The sequence below is a fragment of the Pongo abelii genome, chromosome 5 (assembly GCF_028885655.2).
Source record: "Pongo abelii isolate AG06213 chromosome 5, NHGRI_mPonAbe1-v2.0_pri, whole genome shotgun sequence".
NCBI classification, from domain to species: Eukaryota; Metazoa; Chordata; class Mammalia; order Primates; family Hominidae; genus Pongo; species Pongo abelii.
In genome coordinates, this window is record NC_071990.2 from 39,867,371 (window position 1) to 39,886,015 (window position 18,645).

Sequence of the window (18,645 nt, forward strand, 5' to 3'; positions counted from 1 at the left end):
TTTTCTTTTAACACGTTTTAGAAACTAAGTTAGTTAATATAATCTGCAACCTACAACACCAAGTTCTAACTTTTATAAAAGTGGAAACACTAACAAATAAAATACTTTATCAGAAGTCCAAACTCAGCACTGCAAAATATTCTGAGTAATTCTTGTGATAAATTTTTCTTTTGCTATCCATATGAATTTATTTTATTTCAAACTGGCAAATATCTCCTCTAAATATTATCATTTTTACTTCTAATTTACATTTATTGCTAAATAATAATGTTAATAGACTTGGATTCTTAGGAGTCTGAATTCTCAAAGATCTTAACCAACCTCCTAAGGTTATCCTGCTACCATAAGTCTGCCATTTCAGAAATGCTGGCAATCTGTATATGATTTATTCCCTGTCTGAAGAGGAACAGAATTGAAATAACCAATGGATAAAATCATTTAATGTAATGTATCCAACAGGGCTCAAGGATGCAGTGACAATGAGGAACTAGCTGCACATTCTCCAGAAGTGTCTGCTGCTTACTGTGCTCATATGCTTCAATATGCCATGAAAATGAATGTCACCAAAGGGACTCAGGACATAACTGGAAGCTGTTGGCCACTGCTATGGACATGTGAAGCCCAAACAAGAATGATCTATGATCAGCAAAGATAGAACCATACTAGGTGCAATTAATGTGTAGGAGAACCAACACTTTCTCAGGGGTGATTGCACTCATTTATTTATTAGTCACTATAATTTAATCATTTCACTAAGACTTAGCGCTAATATGAAACATTATGTTATTTCCATTGTCTTTTTTTTCAAAATAATACCCAAATATAATAAAGTCTTAGATTGCTAATAACTTGATAAGAATATCTTTCTGTATTATGTTAATCTAACCAAACTATTCCATGCCCTAACAATATCACCTCACGACCATCAGTGGCGCCCATATCTAATGTATTGAAACATGGTTTATCACACACTTACCTATTGCGCGCCAGACATCATCATTTGCATGCTTTTCCAAAAGTGAATATTTTAGATAATCAAAAAACTGTGCTTGTTACACTAGTATTCCTTGCTAATTTCTAACAACATTCAGCCATATCACGTTCCTTCTGATGCTCCAGGCTTACAAATAACCCACCACTTAATGAAATGTCTTGTTTGGCCTAATTCCATATAGTAATTATAGAGCCGTGCACTAAAATTTGTTTTCTTTAGAGCTACCAACTTTTGTTCAAAGGAAATTTTCTCCCATTTTTACTAATACTTGCTTTCTTATTCAGATTTTGTAGTGGTAGTACCACAAATTATGTACTCAAGTTTTCCACATTTGGGAAACCTATAAGAATAGATAAATCTAGAGGCAATGGATTTGTAATTCTGGAAAACCATAGCATTTCCTCTGCCAGGTAAATAGCTTTATACACCTCTTAGTTTATGATATTACATTTTAAAAGTTCTGAACTTATTTACTTTTATTTTCATTTTAACATTCAGTTTATTATTTTTCCAACTATAAGCATAATACATGCTTCTTGTGAAAAAGTATGAAAGTAGAAAGAAAGCAGAGCCTCATCACAAGGACAATGTGGTATGTTAACATATTGCCTTAATTTTCTTACACACACTTTGCAGATTTGTCATAAAATTATAAATGTATGCATGTTACTCTCTTTTGATCACCCTTAACAACATTTTATTTATTTATTTATTTATTTACTTATTTTGAGGCAGAGTCTTGCACTGTTGCCCAGGCTGAAGTGCAGTGGCACGATCTTGGCTCACTGCAACCTCCACCTCCCGGGTTCAAGCGATTCTCCTGCTTCAGCCTCCCGAGTAGCTGAGATTACAGGTGCTCACCATTGCACCCAGCTAATTTTTATATTTTTAGTAGAGACGGGGTTTTGCCATGTTAGCCAGGCTGGTCTTGAACTCCTGACCTTAGGTGATTTGCCCACCTTGGCCGCCCAAAGTGCTGGGATTACAGGTGTGAGCCAATGCACCCAGCCTACAACATTTTTTTAATAGTTACACAATATTTTAGGGTTAGGATATATTAATGAAATTTTTTAACCATTCTTTTATGAGATATATATATCTATCTTACCGTGTTATTTAAAACAGCTTTAAATTGGAAACAACAAATTATATATACACACACACACACACACACACACACACACATATCTTTAACTGTATCAATATATATCTGTTCCTGAAGCTTTTGAAATAATTCATATTTTCTCCTTAGGGATGATTTCTGGGGGTGACATTACAAGATCAAAAGTTATGAACAGCTTTAAGGCTCTCATCATACCTGGGAGGCCTATAGCACCCTCTGTGGAATGGACAATCCTGAGCTGAGATCCTGGCCCCACCCCATGTGCTAGCAGTAAGTCTTTGGCATCTTAGGAACTCTCATTGCATCTCTGTCTCCTCTATAAACTGAGGACAATATCACTTCTACAGTGGACTGCTGAGAAAAAAATCATGTATTTAAGTTCCTTGTTCATCGCTGTGCCCCAGGCCTTTTAGGACACCTGGTATATGTTTGATGCACAATAATACATTGGATGAATGAACGAATGTGCTTAGTAGTGTATGTTGCACATTAAAATCCAATAAATAGTAGCTTCCTTGAAGGCAGGCAGCAAAATGCTTTCCAAAAATGTTATACTGATTTACATTCCTACTGTATGAGAGCGACCGTTTCACTATCATTTTAATAACACTGAACATTAGTTTTTAAATTTTTGCTAATATTTTAGGTTAAAATGTTCTGTTTAATTTACATTCTTTGAATGGTTAATGAAATTGAACCTATTTCGGCCAGGCGTGGTGGCTTACACCTGTAATCCCAGCTCTTTGGGAGGCCAAGGCGGGTGGATCACCTGAGGTCAGGAGTTCAAGACCAGCCTGGCCAACATGGTGAAACCCCATCTCTATTAAAAATTCCAAAAATTAGCCGGGTGTGGTGGCGGGCACCTGCAATTCCAGCTACTCAGGAGGCTGAGGCAGGAGAATGGCTTGAACCCGGGAGGCAGAGGTTGCAGTGAGCCAAGATCGCACCACTGCACTCCAACCTGGGCAACAACAGAGAAAATCCAGCTCAAAAAAAAAAAAGAAACAAAGAAATTGAACCTATTTCCATCTGTTTGTTAACTGTTACATTGTTTTGTCTTTTGTCTACTTATTTGGGGTACTTAAATGTGTGAGCTCCTTATATATAAAATATTTTGTTTCTTATATTTGTTATGCAAATTTTGTATGTGCTTGCTTTTTAACTTTGACGTATTAGAAATTTTGTTTGTTTTAACATATAAAAGTTTAAATTATTATAATGTATCAATCTTTTCTTTTATTTCTGCAGTTTTTAAGCTTAAAGTCCTTCCAAATCAACAGAGTATATAAAAATTCACTTCTACTCTTTTGGGATATGAGTGGATGGAATGAAATAAGGGCTCTAAATGGATTTTTCCTCTCCATCAATGATTGTGTGGCTCATGATGCAGGTTGCCTGTATGGGATCTGTCCTCCCCTTCTCCCTAACTATTAGGCTTTGATTTTGTTCAGGGAATTATTTAAAGACACTAGACTTTCCCAGACTCTCTTGCAACTAAGGCTGCCCATATCACAAAATTCTGGTCAGTGACAAATAAGTGAAAGTCATTGGATGGAGCTTCCTGGACATGAGCAGCCTCAGGCAGCAGGTGCCTGTTTCCTTCCAGAAACGTGCACGAGATGCTGGAGGTGAGGCAGCCATTTTGCATGATGAATAAAGCTGCCCACTAAGAATGGCTGTGCAGAATGATGGAATGATGGAATGAAGCCCTGAAGGCATCCTGGAGCTTCCACAGCAGCCCTCACTGCCTATTTTTAGAATCTTTAAGGTGCGGTGGTGTGGGAGAGGTGAGGCTTGGGGTGTGGCAAGGAACAGACTATTTGGTTAAGCCATTGTAAGTTAGGCTGCTATTACCTGCAGTTGTTAATTTACTAACACAAATGTCCAATACTGTTGACTGAAGAATTCTTCCCTCTACCTACATTAAATGATTACATTGTATAGAATATGATTCTGGTTTAATCTGTTTGCTTTTCTTCATCTGTTTAATTTAGAAGTAGTACAACATGATTTCATTATTAGAATTTTTACTTAATTTGAATAGATAGTGTCATTAATTTTCTCTCACTTCTCTACTTTTTGAAAATTTCTTTGTTCTTGGTTGTCTATCCTTTCAGATAAACTCTGGAATCATATATATATATATGTTTTCTAAAGCCTCTGTGATTTTGTTTGGAATTTCATTGAACCTATGCATTAATATGAGAATACCCCTTTAAGGTATTGATACTGCACACTCAGAAACAGATTAATAACTATCTATTTTCAAGTCTTCTTTTACTTTCACAGAAAAATGTACTATCTTGTTCACAAAGTTCTCGAACATTTCCTAAGCATTTTACCTTCTTTTGCTATTGTAAAAGAGATCTATTTAGCCATTATTTTTCTAAATGGATTATTCCTAGGGCTTGCTTCTTAGATCGAGTTAGATAAATACTAATAGATAATAGCTGGCCAGTTGGTCTGAATACCATCAGTCTTATCTCTGTTTCATAATAACTAACTTTCATTTTGTAGAACATCTTCAACTACCTTAGAATTCAATGTAAAAACACAAAGCCAATTACAATTAACTGTGGAATCACACAGAGGCTAACTGCTATGGAAGTTCCAGAGCAGGGAGATTAATATACTGCTTGTGACCTTCATCACCTGGCCCAGATAACTCCTCCAGCCATCTGACATAATCTCTTCACTTCCCTCACCTAGACTTCATTCTAAAGGCTCTTCCCATGTGTCCCCTCTCTCAGGCCAGCTCAGCTCTGCTCCCACCTCAGCAGCACTGTCAGCTCTTGGCTCAGTCAGAACTTGCTATACGTCAGTAAAATTAGGAAACCATTGAGGGTTATGGGAGCAGAGACAGGGGTGTTAAAAGGGGCCTGAGTGGGTAGTGATGGGAAACAACTGGCTGAAGTGGGCTCCTTTTATGAGATGACTGAAGCTCTAAATCGTGTGTATGCTCTTTTCACATGTATATACATTATTAGCGGGATAGTCGAGTGTGGTGCAGAAGCCTCTTCAGGTGTTTCATGTGTATACCCCATTTTCCAATTAAATGGTAAGTTAATTGAAGAGACGAATACAGATTAAATTCTTTATAATGCACTCAAAACAGCTAATTGAGATTCTTGCAATATGGTAAATTGTTGGTATACATGGTATTAACACTCTCAAAAGGTTGTAATAATTTTTTTCTCTATCAGTTGAGCTACAATAGACGTGTTTCTAAACCCTGTACATTTTTCTAAAGAACAGAATAAAGTGATCAAGCAAGCTTAGAATCATTCAAAGCTGTTTTAAGTAATCCTAAGGTTTTGCTTTATATACTGAAAATTGAGAATAGATTCTGAAAATGATGTACTATCAGAATAAATCAATTCATAATGCAATCATGGAGACTAACAGGACAATCTGTCAAAGCAAGACAAATCCATACTAATGCGCAGTTTAGAATGTGTATTTCACCTCTTAATGGCTGAAGAAAGTGTATGCATTTGTTTATACACAAAGCACAAGAAAAATGGAATAGATTGATGTGACAGTGTTTTTCCTGTCATTAATTAATTCATGTCACTAAAAGCTCTAAATATCACTGATATATTTCTATATTCCAGATATACGAGTGAAAACACTGAAACTGTTTCTTCCCATCCTTCCACGCATCACTTATTAGGCAATGGTTGGTGAAAGCTAACATTTCTATTATATGGACTAAATGTCTGTGTCCCCTCTAAATTCATATGTTGAAGCCCTAACTTCCAATGTGATGATATTTAGAGGTGGAGCTTTTGGGAGGTAATTCGGTTTAAATGAGGTCATGAGGGTGGGGTCCCATCCCATGATGGTATTAGTATCCTTATAACAAGAGCTCTCTCTCTCTTTCTCTCCCCACCAGGCAAGGAGGCAACAGTCTGCAAGCCAGGAAGAGAGCCCTCACCAGACACCAAACCTGCCAGTACTTTGATCTTGGACTTCCCAGCCTCCAGAACTGTGAGAAGTAAGTGTCTGTTGTTTAAGCTACCCAGTCTATGGTATTTTGTTATGGCAACCCAAGCTGACTAAGACAACCTCCTAATTGTCTAAGACATTTCTGATATTGAGAACAATCTCCTTCAATTGGCTATTGAGGGTAGAGGAAGCCAGCTTTCCCCCTTGTTATTACTCTAGTAGGTTGGGATAGGCTTCCTGTGGAATTATGTCATTTTCAGGCTGCGGGGGCTTTCTATTCCTTCATCATGATTACTGACAATGTTTCAGTTCTCAATGTACACAGTCCCTGGCCAAGACATAGAGTAGGACTTAACATCACTGGTCACTGGTTACTTATATCATCCTACAGGAAAGCACCCCCAACTCCAGAAGAGGCTACCATTCCAGCTGTGTCAGTAATTAACTCAGTTTAAGAAAAGACTGGAGTTAGCTTTAACTTTGAGATCTATGCTTATAGGCCTAGGAATCCCCTCAAATCCCCATAGGAGACAGAAAAAAATAACACAAATGAAACATGTAATGCAAAAGGTAGTAGGATGCATGCCTCATCTAAAAGCACTAAGTAAAAAGTTCTTAAACACAAAATGTGTAGGCCAAACAAAACAGGTTTAGGGCTGACGCAAGGAGAGTCCAAAGTGTATGGGGGAGAACTGGCTTCCAAAAGGACAGAGTTCCTGAGACTAGAGGAAAGTAGGTAAGTGAGAAAAAGGGTGACAGGCAGGAAGCTGAGGAAATTTATGTTTGACAGTTTCCATATTCTTTCTGAGATAGAGATACAACTGGCTTCAAAGAGATTTGGGGCAGAGAGTAGTTTACCAAAGAGATGAACATCTGGTATAATCATTGTGAGGATGGGAACAAAAAGCACCGGGCACATGAATGTGTTGCTCAGCAGTCTGAGGGCCCAGCTGAGGTTGGAGACCATAATGTGGTGGAGCCTACTCCAGTCTTCTCTGAACCCCCAGGTTGAAATCAGTTTCCCCTCTTCTGCCCCCACAGAATCCAGGGCATCTTATCACTTACTATGCACAACTGAAATGATCAGTTTATGAGTCTGTTCTATTAGAACCACAGCCCTTTGAGGCCAAGAACATTTACTTTCAGACCTTTGCAGAGAGTCTTACATGAACCAGATGGGGCTGAAATGGACAAGCTTTGGCTCACCCAGACTGACACAAGTGGCTCCAGAGGCCTAAAGAAACCTAGAAACCACAGTCTGCTTCAGGTGGAATACTGGGATATGACACGGATCTCTTAGGAAAGAACACCAGCACCCCCAGCTCTGATGTTTAATGGAACAGGGTTAATATCCTGGTTCTAGCTCTTAGCAGACATGAAATCCTGGGGAAACATCACACAATCTCTGTGAACCTCAGTTTTGTCAACCATAAAACATGGATTATAATACCTACTTCCTTAAATGAGATAATGTATGCACAGTACTTACACAAAAAATGGCATAAAATAAGTGCTCAATAAATACTGGTTCACTAGCCTCTTCGGAGAGATTTTCCTGGTATTTCAAAAAACAACTTTCCCTAGGTGGATGAGGGAAGGGATTAAGGCAAACCTCCGGCATTAGAATCACCTGGGATGTTTATTCAAACATGTGAATTTTCTGGGGGTGGAAGCCAGGAATTAGTATTTTTAACAATCATCCCAGGTGATTCTTACACTTAGTTAAATTTCAAGTCACTGGATTATGATGTCTTCCAATTTTGTTCCTTTGTTTCTTACTCCCGCTGCCACCTAAGCAGTCCTAGTAACTTCCCACAATGCTCTGACTCTTGTCCACCTCATTCCAGTCCTACACACTACTAACTGATTTTTCTTCCTAAAAGGCAGTACCAATTATGCTATGTCCTGGAGTCAAAATCTCCAAGGGCTACACCTTGCCTGCCAAATCCTTGCATTTATACCTTGCCAGTCTTAATGCTGGGTTCCAGTCAAACAGGTCTACTAACTGTCACAGAACAAGCCCTATGCTTCAACTTCTCTTTGTTTCCACACAAAAGCCACACTCCACTGCCCCAAGTCCTACCCCTTCCCTCAAGGATGATTTCATCTGCCATCTTCCCTATGAATCTTTGCCTGATCTCTTGATGTGATTTCTTTCTCCTGTGAGCTCTTGTCATTTTTTTTGGCTCTCTTACAATGTTTTTCACATTCCACCTTACGCTATTTTATACTAGCTTTATCCTCTCTGCTATGAGTTTCAGGGAAACAGGTACTACATTAGCAAACATGATGCCTAGCACAATGGCTGGAACAAAGTTGGGTCTCAACAAATGTTTGCTGAGTATATGAATGAATTCACATGACTGCACTGTAAGCCATGAGAGCAGAGACTGTGCATTAATTTTTTTGTAACTCCTGCATCACTTAGCAGTGTTTTCTATCCAGTAGGTGTTAGAAATGTGGTGACTTAAATTTAACATTTGGTGACTTTTTCCCCTTTGATGACAAATTATTCAAAAATACAACACAGTCAAGATTTCAATACTGAATGCTGGAGTTTACTGGTTCCTTTTTATAGTAATAACCATGACAATCGTTAGAATCTTAAATGGAATATGCTTCCCTATTTAGGAATACTAAAATTATACTAAAGTAAGGTGACTATTTTCTCTACAGCTGAGACCAACAGTTATCCTGTTTTACTTCATGAGACAAACTTAGATTCTAACTATATTCCTTTTATAGCATGTGACATAAGAAGCTTTCAAAAATAGAATTTCTATTTTCATTTGAAATACTAAAAAATTTCTAAATACAGAATAGGTTTAATACACATATGTGTGTATATGCATATGTATGTCTACATACAAATATATAGCCAATTACTTTTTAAATTAAACCTTTTGAGATTATTGTAGATTCACATACAGCTATAAGAAATAATTGAGGGAAATCTCATATACCCATTGCCCAGTTTTTCCCAATTGTAACATCTTGCAAAACTATAGTATTAAAATATCACAACCAGGACATTGGCAATCCAATCCACCAATCTTATTCAGATTTTTCCAGTTTTGCTTGTACTCATTTGTGTGAGTGTGTGTGTATGTGCGTGTGTATACATTTTAGTTCTATGCAATTATCCCAGTTTTGCTCGCGTTCACTTGCATGTGCTTGTGTGTACATTTAATATTTAATTATATGCAATTTCCCCAATTTTGCTTATGTTCCCTTGTGTGTGTCTGTGTGTGCATTTAGTTCTACGCAATTTTATCATATGGGTAGCTTTGTGTATCCAGAGCCACAGTGAAGACACAGAACACTGCATCATCACAAGGATCCTTTGTGTTGACCTTGTCCAACCATTCCCCTCCCCTCCCTAACTCTGTATCCCCTAATCTGTTCACCAATTGGAATCATACAGCATGTAAATCTTTTGGGATTGGCTTTTTTTACTCAACATATCTCCTTGGAGATTCATCCAAGTTGTTAATTATCTCAATAGTTCATTCCTTTTTGTTGTCACCTTATTAACTAAAGCCTATAGTTTACATCAGGGTTCATTCTTTGTATGGTAAATTCTGTAGGTTTTGACAAATGTATTATATCATGTGCCCACCATTACAGTATCATATAGAACAGTTTCACCACCCAGAAACCCCCTGTGCTTCACCTATTTATTCTTCTACCCCTCCCCCTCAACCTCTGACAATCACTGATCATTTCACTGTCTCTATAGTTTTGCCTTTTCCAGAATGCCATATAGTTTGAATCATACAGTATGTAGACTTTCATGCTAACTTTTGCACTTAGCAATATGCATTTACATTTTCTCCATGTCTTGTTGTGGCTTAATAGCTAATTTCTTTTCATTGCCAAATAATATTCCCTTGTATGGATGTACTATAGTTTATCTGTTAACCTATTGATGAACATCTTGGTTCCTTCCAATTTTTAGCAATTATGAATAAGACTGCTATATGTTTTTGTGGGAAGGCTTTTGTGTAGACATAAGTTTTCAACTCATTTCGGTAAAAACCTAGGAGCGCAGTTGCTGGATCGTGTGGTAAAAGTGTGTTTAATTTTCTAAGAAACTGCCAATTTGTCTTCCAAAGTGGTGGGATCATTCTGCATTCCTACCAGCAATGAATAAGAGTTCCTGTTGCTCCACATCCTTGCTAGCATTTGGTGTTAGTATTTTAGATTTTAGCCAGTCTAATTTGTATGTAGTGGTATATCACTGTTTTAATTTGCAATTCCCAAATGACAGGTGATGTTGAGCTTCTTTTCATACGCTATTTGCCGTATGTGTATCTTCTTCAGCGAAGTGGCTATTCAGATCTTTTGCCCATTTTAAAAATTGGGGCATTTGTTTTCTTATTGTTGAGTTTTTAAAATTCTTTGCATATTTCAGATATAAAAATTCTTTGTATATTTGTATCTTTATCAGATATGTGTTTGATAATTAATTTCTTCCAGCCTGTGACTTGCCTTTTCATTTTCTTAACAGTGTCTTTCACAGAACAGAAGTTTTAATTTTAATAAAGTTCAACTTTTAAATTTTTATTTCACTGGTCATGCTTTTGGTGTTGCATCTAAAAACTCATTGGCAAACCCAAGGCCATCTGGATTTTCTCCTGTGTTATCTTATAGTTTTGCATGGTACACTCTGGTCTATGACTCATTTCGAGTTAATTTTGTGAAAGGTGTAAGGTCCATGTCTAGATTCACTTTTTTCATGTGTGCATATCCAGTTGCTCCAGTACTATTTATAAAAAAGACTACCCCCTTTCCACTGAATTGCCTTTGCTTCTTTATCAAAAATCAGCTGACTATATTTTTAAGGGTCTATTTCTGGAATCTCTATTCTGTTCCATTGATATATTTGTCAGTTCTCTTGCCATTACCATACTGCCTTAATTACCATCTTTACAGTATGTCTTGAAGTTGGGTGATGTCAGTCTTTTGACTTTGTTCTTCTTCTGTATTGTGTTGGCTATTATGGATATTTTGCCTTTCCTGCAAAATTTATAGTCATTTTATTGATATCTACAAAATAATTTACTAGTAATTTGTTTCAGATTAAATTGATCTATACTTTATCTACAAATCAAGTGAGAAAGAACTGACATCTTAACAATATTGAGTTTTCTTATCCATGAACATGGAATATCTTTTTAATTAGACATTCTTTGATTTATTTTATCAGCTTTGCAGTTTTCCTTATATAGATCTTGTACATATCTTGTCAGATTTATACATAAGTATTTTATTTTTTGATGCTAATGTAGGCAGTATTGTGTTTTACATTTTAAATTCCAATTATTTATTGTTGGTATATAGGAAAACAATTGACTTTTGTACATTAACCTTGTATTCTGCAACCATGCCATAATCACTTATGAGTTTCAGGAATTTGTCAATTCTTTGAGATGTTCTACATAGATAATTATATCATCTGTCAACAAAGACAATTGTATTTCTTTCTTCCCAATAACTTTAATTTCTTTTTCCTGTATTATTGCAATTGGCTAGGACTTCCAGTACAATGTTGAATCAGAGTGGTGAGAGGGACACACTTGCCTTGTTCCTGATCTTGGGAGAAAGCATCTAGCTTCTCATCATTATATATAATGTTACCTACAGGCATTTTATAGATATTCTTTATCAAGTTGAGAACATTTCCTCCATTTCTAGTTTCCTGAGAGTATTTATGATGAGAGGATGTTGGATTTTGTCAAATATTTTTTCTGCATCTATTGATATGATAATATGATTTTTATTCTTTAGACTGTTCATGCCATGGAGTACATTAATTGATTTTTGAATGTTGAACTAGTCTTGCATACATTAAATAAATCTCACTTGGTTGTAGTATATAATTCTTTTTATACATTTTTGAATATAATTTGCTAATATTTTATTGAGGATTTTTGCATGTGTGGTCACAAGAGATACTAGTCTGTAGTTTTCCTTTCTCGTAATGCACTTGTCTGCTTTTAGTGTTTGGATAATGCTGGGATCACTGGATGAGTTAGAACATGTTCCCTCTGCTTTTTTTTCAGAAGAGATCACAAATTCTTTGGGATATTTTAGTAGACAATACGTATGTCTTTTCTTGTTTTTCTTTTACTGAAGTGACTAGTATCTCCATACTATATTGAAGAAGAATTGTTGTATTGTTTCTGATCTTAGGAGGAAAACATTTCAGTCTTTCACCATTACACATTTGTTAGCTGTAGGATTTTGTAGATGCTCTTTAACAAACTGAGGTGATTCTCCTTATTTCTAACTTGTTTAGATTTCTATCAAGAATGGGTGTTAAATACTATTTCTGAGCTTCGTATAATTTTTCTTTTTTAGCCTGTGGATTACATTGATTGCTTCTCGAATGTTGAACTAGTTTTGCAATCTAGAATTAATCTCACTTGGTCATGATATAGTATTGATTTTATACATTTGTGGATTCAATTGCCAATATTTTGTTGCGAATTTTTGAGCCTATGTTCTTGAGAGATATCAGTCTGTAGTTTTTTTGTTTTTTTTTTGTTTTTTTTTGAACAATCTTTGCCTGGTTTTGGTATCAGGGCAATACTAGACTCAGAGAATAACCTGGGAATTGTTCTCTCTTCTATTTCCTGAAAGAGATTATGTAAAATTGGTGTTAATTCTTCTTTAAATATTTGGTAGAATTTTCCAGTGAAACCGTCTAGGCCTCAAGATTTCATTTTGTGAAACTTACAAAAATTATAAATTCAACTTCTATAATAGTTATTGAACTATTCAATTATGTATTTCATCTTGGTTAAGTTTGGTTTAATCACCTTTGATTGTTAATTTAGATGTCAGTATTTCTCACATTTACTAAACAAATGACTATAGCAACATTTGAAAAAAGCAAATGACTTTAGTTTAGTGCTCTGACATAATATATACAAAATCCACAGACAGTTTTATAGGCAAAAGTTCTGCAAGAGCAGGCAAGTGGTACATCTTAGAATGTAAAAGAAAAAAAATAGAAAAGGCAGAGTGTATGTGAGAAGAGCATCTCGCAGGTGATATTTGGGGATGCTTTGTCACTCAATGGTAAGGAAGCTGTTAATGATGGCTATTATTGTGCAGCACCAACATGACCCTGAGTTGATTTTATATAGTTAAGCCTTGTATAAGAATGCAAAAGAGATAAAATGGGTATATTGCCATTGTCCCTCAAATGGATGACTACGAGTGGGGACCAAGGTCAACAGACATTTTGCCTACTATGTTTAGAAGGCATTCAAAGTATTTGAGACATTTCAGCTCACAACAATGAAATCAGTCAACCAGAGAGCTAGAATTTCAGAGTTATAGTATGCCCCAGTTCAAGAGTTTGTAATTAATAGCACATATGCTTAATCTAATCCAAGTATAGCAAAAAAAAAATTTCATTATAAATAATTATGTTATCATCTTAGTAAAAGGCAAACTCATCTAAGGCCCTCAGAAAACTAGCAGATTCAATACCAGTCAAACCTCATTATCTCCACACCTCTGCCTCCCGGGTTCAAGCGATTCTCCTGCCTCAGCCTCCCGAGTAGCTGGGACTACAGGAGCCACCAAACCCGGCTAATTTTTTGTACTTTTAATAGAGATGGGGTTTCACCATGTTAGCCAGGATGGTCTCGATCTGACCTTGTGATCTGCCTGCCTCGGCCTCCCAAAGTGCTGGGATTACAGGTGTGAGACACCGCCCCTGGCCAAGCTTCAAAATTTTTATAGTGGGGCCTAGAGAATTAAGGAGTCATTGACTTAAAAAGGAGATTTCCATTAGAAAGTTTGATTGACTGATGATAATAAATTTTACATAGATAAGTTTGCTGTCTAAGGATATCATACTAGATGTTTATATTTACAATAAATTCCTCAGAGGTAGGACATATGCCTTACTTGGTTTAGTAGTGTCTCTACTGCCTAAACCAGAATAAGTCCTTAATAACTTTTAAAAATTATTTGTTGAATTGAAACTGTGAAGCAGACGTTTTGAAATTACAGTGTAGAGGGAGAAGAATAGAGCATGAGCTCTTTTCATCTGAATCTAATCGACATGGTTTGGTGCAGCCTAACAATGGGAAGAGCTAGGAATGAGAAAAGTCCATTGAACTCTTAAGAGAAGTAACATAATATATAGAAAAAAAAGTACTTGATGAGAAGTCTGGAAATTTGGGTTCCAGTTCCAGTCCTACAGTCTTAGGTAAGTTATTTCATTTTTCTGGATTTCTCTGTTTATAAAATGTGGGCATTGGATTAAGTAATATTTAACAATCTTTCAACCTCCAATGTAAAGAGTTAAAAAGACTGGTGACCTTCACAGGAGAGGACTTATTTGTTGAGTTTTCCATCCTTCACAAAAGAAGAAAAAGTGATTTCAGTATTTTCAAATGGGCTTCTTTTAGAAAAGAGCAAGCTTGAGAGCAAGCACAATGCCTTAGTCCACCCTGTGTCCTCCACATTTCTCAGCATGGCTAGCATTCAGCAGTCATTCTCAATGCTGGTCAGATTGTCTCCAGAGATGTTGCTAGCTTTCATCTTCAACGACTTCTCCTCCTTTAGTAGCTTTGTCTTCTTGTTGGAGAGTTCACTGATTCAAGTTAGAAGTGACCTCAGTTATATAAGAGTTGTTTTCGAGAAACTTCCACACACATACACAAAAGTGCTCTAAAACTGTTCTTATTCTCACATTTTGGACTGTAATTACATGACAACAAATCCCATTAAAATAAAAATGTCATTAAGAAAGAAGAGTCCCATATCCAAGTCAATAGCCTGTTACTTCGAATATATTCACTACTATAAAATTTCAGAACAATTCAAGAATTGGATAGCCCTTTTGGTGTGGAGATAATGCAAATTAAAATAAACAACTGATTGTTAATCTTTTTGGGAGAGAATGAATATGTATTGCTAAATTAGACTAATAAGAATATAAAGATACATTTTCTTGGCTATAGGCTACTTTTGATATATGCAGATGTCTGAACAAAAGTATATGAACAGTTACCAATTAATATATATCTAATATAGGCAGATATTCAAACAAGCATTGAGCAATGTTATATAAATGCTGGCAGGGTAACTTGCTCCACTATTAGATAAATTTTGAAGACGCTATTTAAATTTCAGTCATGAAACAATCAGTGCCAATCTGATCAAATGAGTGCCAAAGTTAGCATTAACCATGGTAGAGAAGCATTTGAGGAAAACATAAAAATGTTATTTTCTCTGTCTCAGATTCTCTTATTGCTGCTTGAACTCTAATTTGAATACCTTCTTCTCAGAAAAAGGCCACAATTAGAAGAGCAACAGGGTTTCATGTGGCAGGAAGAAAGTAGTACTGTCATATCCCATCAATCCTCTAAGCACCCAATCTTAGAGAAAATTCATCGCACTCTCTTCTGCCAACTCCAAGAGATTTTCCTAAGAAATGTGTTTCAGGCAATTTTAGTTCCCATCACTACTGTCCATTTGTCATAACTGAAAAAAAATCCATTATATTACAAAAAGATTCGGTTATCCAGTATTTGTTAATTATGATTGAGACCAGAAACATACAAAGTTTCAAAGAAAATAATTGAAGAGAACATCTGAAAGTAATTTCCCTCCATTCTTTGTTGTTCTGCTACTCACGGCAAATCTTCCAAACTGGAGGCTTCATGTCTTGGATCCAAAAGATCATAACCACATTCATTGTAGATTTCCAAATAGGAAATGTGCGTTGTATATATTTTGCTGCTGTCCTGATTGGAAAAGGGAAAGGTATTATTTATTGGTTATAAATAATGATTCTGCTTAGATGAAGATGAACACATTTAGCACTCAGTTTCCTCATAGTTTCTCTCTTTTTCTCTCACTTTATATGGTTTACATTTTCAGTTCATGACACTTTCAAGTTGCCAGTTACCATATGCATGAAGCTTTTTTTAATGGCCAACACCCATGAGTACAAGCAACTTCAGTCTATTATTTTTTATTGGTTCCACATTATACATAAAAAGTCAATATACACTTACAATGAGCCAACTTGGTTGCAGAACTGTATAACACACCATTTTTTTACTTTCCAGACCAAAAAATGGTTACTAAAAAAAATTAACATATTCTGTGAATAGTCTATTCATAAAAAAGAACACAGATCATTACTTTGGTTTAAAAATTTCAGGAGCATGTCTGGGAGGTGTACCCAACAGCTCCGAAGAGACAGCGACCATCGGGAGCGGGCCATGAGGATGATGGCGGTTTTGTTGAAGAGAAGGGGAGGAAGTGTGGGGAAAGGAAGGAGAGATCAGATTGTTGCTGTGTCTGTGTAGAAAGGGGTGGGCATAGGAGACTCCATTTTGTTCTGACTAGGAGAAGTTCTTCTGCCTTGGGATGCTGTTGATCTCCGGCCTTTCCCCCAGCCCCGTGCTCTCTGAAACATGTGCTGTGTCAACTCAGGGTTAAATGGATTAAGGGCGGTGCAAGATGTGCTTTGTTAAACAGGTGCTTGAAGGCAGCATGCTCTTTAAGAGTCATCACCACTCCCTAATCTCAAGTACCCAGGGGCACAAACACTGCAGAAGGCCGCAGGGTCCTCTGCCTAGGAAAACCAGAGACCTTTGTTCATGTGTTTATCTCCTGACCTTCTCTCCACTATCATCCTATGACCCTCCCATATCCCCCTCTCCGAGAAACACCCAAGAATCATCAATAAATACTTCATAAATTAAAAAAAAAATAAAAATAAAAATAAAAGCTACAACTAAAAGGAAAAAAAAAAAAAGAAAAAGCAAAGCAAAAAAAAAAAAAAAAAAAAAATTTCAGGAGCAAAATAGTTTCCATCTTTAATCATAATTCTTTTTCTACTTTTCTAATATTCAATATTTTCTGATGACATAAATAGATAACAATGAAAGTGAGATCTAGAGGACAGAAAATAGTTGATTAGTCAGGTATGAGTGGACATTAATAGTTCACTGCCAATACCTCACCTGTGGAGTTAATTTTCCTGGCCCAAGAGGGCAAATCAGAGATATTCAGCTATTAGATAGAGAGAAAGGTTTTTGGTGGGTCATTGCTGAAATGCAATGACATAGGCATCAATGTAATGAGGCTAAAAGTCAAGGTGCCTGGTCCTAGTCTCAATTCTGCCAATAGACAAAAATGACCCATTCCCTTTGAGGTGGAATAAAATAAGGAATTTTTTCACTTCTTGAGAAAGTTCAGTTTTCAATACAAAATATCAAACAATAGCACCTTCTTTTTGTTCCTCCAAAAATACAAATGCTTCCATTTCTGCAAATATTATCATGCTTCTCATAAGGGGAGAGTATATTTGGGTCTTGTGGCAAGCAGGTTGTCAGGGTGTCAGAGTGTATACTAGCAGAGAATTTGCTTAGGATGACTTTCCTGATTAATTCTCACCCATTTCCAAGGCAACCCATTTAATAGGTTTTGTTCAAAGGGAGAGAGGACCAAGTCACAGAGATAGGAGAGAGAATAGCAGCCTATAAATAAAAAGCTAGACTCCTACTCTAACTAGAGGTGAGCCTCTACCATGTCAGGCCTTCGTTTTCAAACCCATTAAAGTGAGGAAGTCGGCTAATAAATCCCTATCTGTTTTTCAGTGTAAAATGAACAATTCTTTCGTTCTAAAATGGCTCCAATTATCCAAATAAAGATACTGTCATTTCAGAAAAACAAAATTATAAATGAACAGTTAAAGCAACTCTCAGCCTTCCAGACTATAATAAAAACCCTCAAGCTACAGCTGAAATTCTATATTCTGGTGTTCTGTGAAGGTGACAACATGGACTGAATTACTAAGCAATTTTTGTTTTAGCCTAATGCTGAAAATTCTTCTGATGTGGGTGACTCTAATGCTTATCCCAACAAATGGCCTATTGATTACATTAGTATCCTAGTTTAGTAAAGGTACTACTTCAATATAATTCTTTGGGTTATAACTTGGCTTAGCACAGGTATCAGAGACTATAAACACTAAAAAGACTTTGTGTGGCTGTTAGTCTAATCCAATGTTTCTAAAATATTCCATGGAATACTCCTGGAAAACAGTGTTCCATGGTCAACATATACATAAACTCTGCCCCTCTCTGGAGCATGTCAAAGGCCCTAGGGGATATTTCAGCAACATTCTGAGATCCTGTTTAAACCAACATATTTTTAAAATGTATCCAAAATTTCTGAAATAACCCAGAGATTATGATTTGAGAGTTTACTATACATTTCTGAGTTCTTAGCATCAGATAAGAACTGAGTTTGAATATTGAAACTCCATTTATAACAGAATAATCCCACACCCTTATCCTCAGTTGTTTCACCATAAAAAAGGGGATAATAGCCCTTATCTTGCATTCTGTTGTAACAGAGAAATAAGATTCTATATTTAAAATCTTACAAAAGTGTGTAGTCCATAACAGATATCAATAAATCATTGTTGCTGCTGTTGCTATTATTATTGCTGTAGTTATTGTTTTTATTATTATTTCTAGAAGGCTTCAAATGGAGAATTCAGTATATGAATATAAAAGGAAAGGAAAATAAAAGC

The 18,645-nt window shown here is 36.2% G+C and overlaps 1 protein-coding gene across 2 annotated transcripts in view; it reads right to left on the bottom strand.

Annotated features, from left to right (window-relative positions):
- Positions 1-18,645, bottom strand: part of KIF6 (kinesin family member 6) — a 386,393-nt gene that overhangs the window by 278,910 nt on the left and 88,838 nt on the right. For both annotated transcript variants that reach the window (XM_024248395.3, XM_054558770.2), the window contains exon 5: positions 15,729-15,838. In XM_024248395.3, the coding sequence (XP_024104163.3) occupies positions 15,729-15,838 (110 nt within the window). The remainder of the gene's footprint in view (positions 1-15,728; positions 15,839-18,645) is intronic.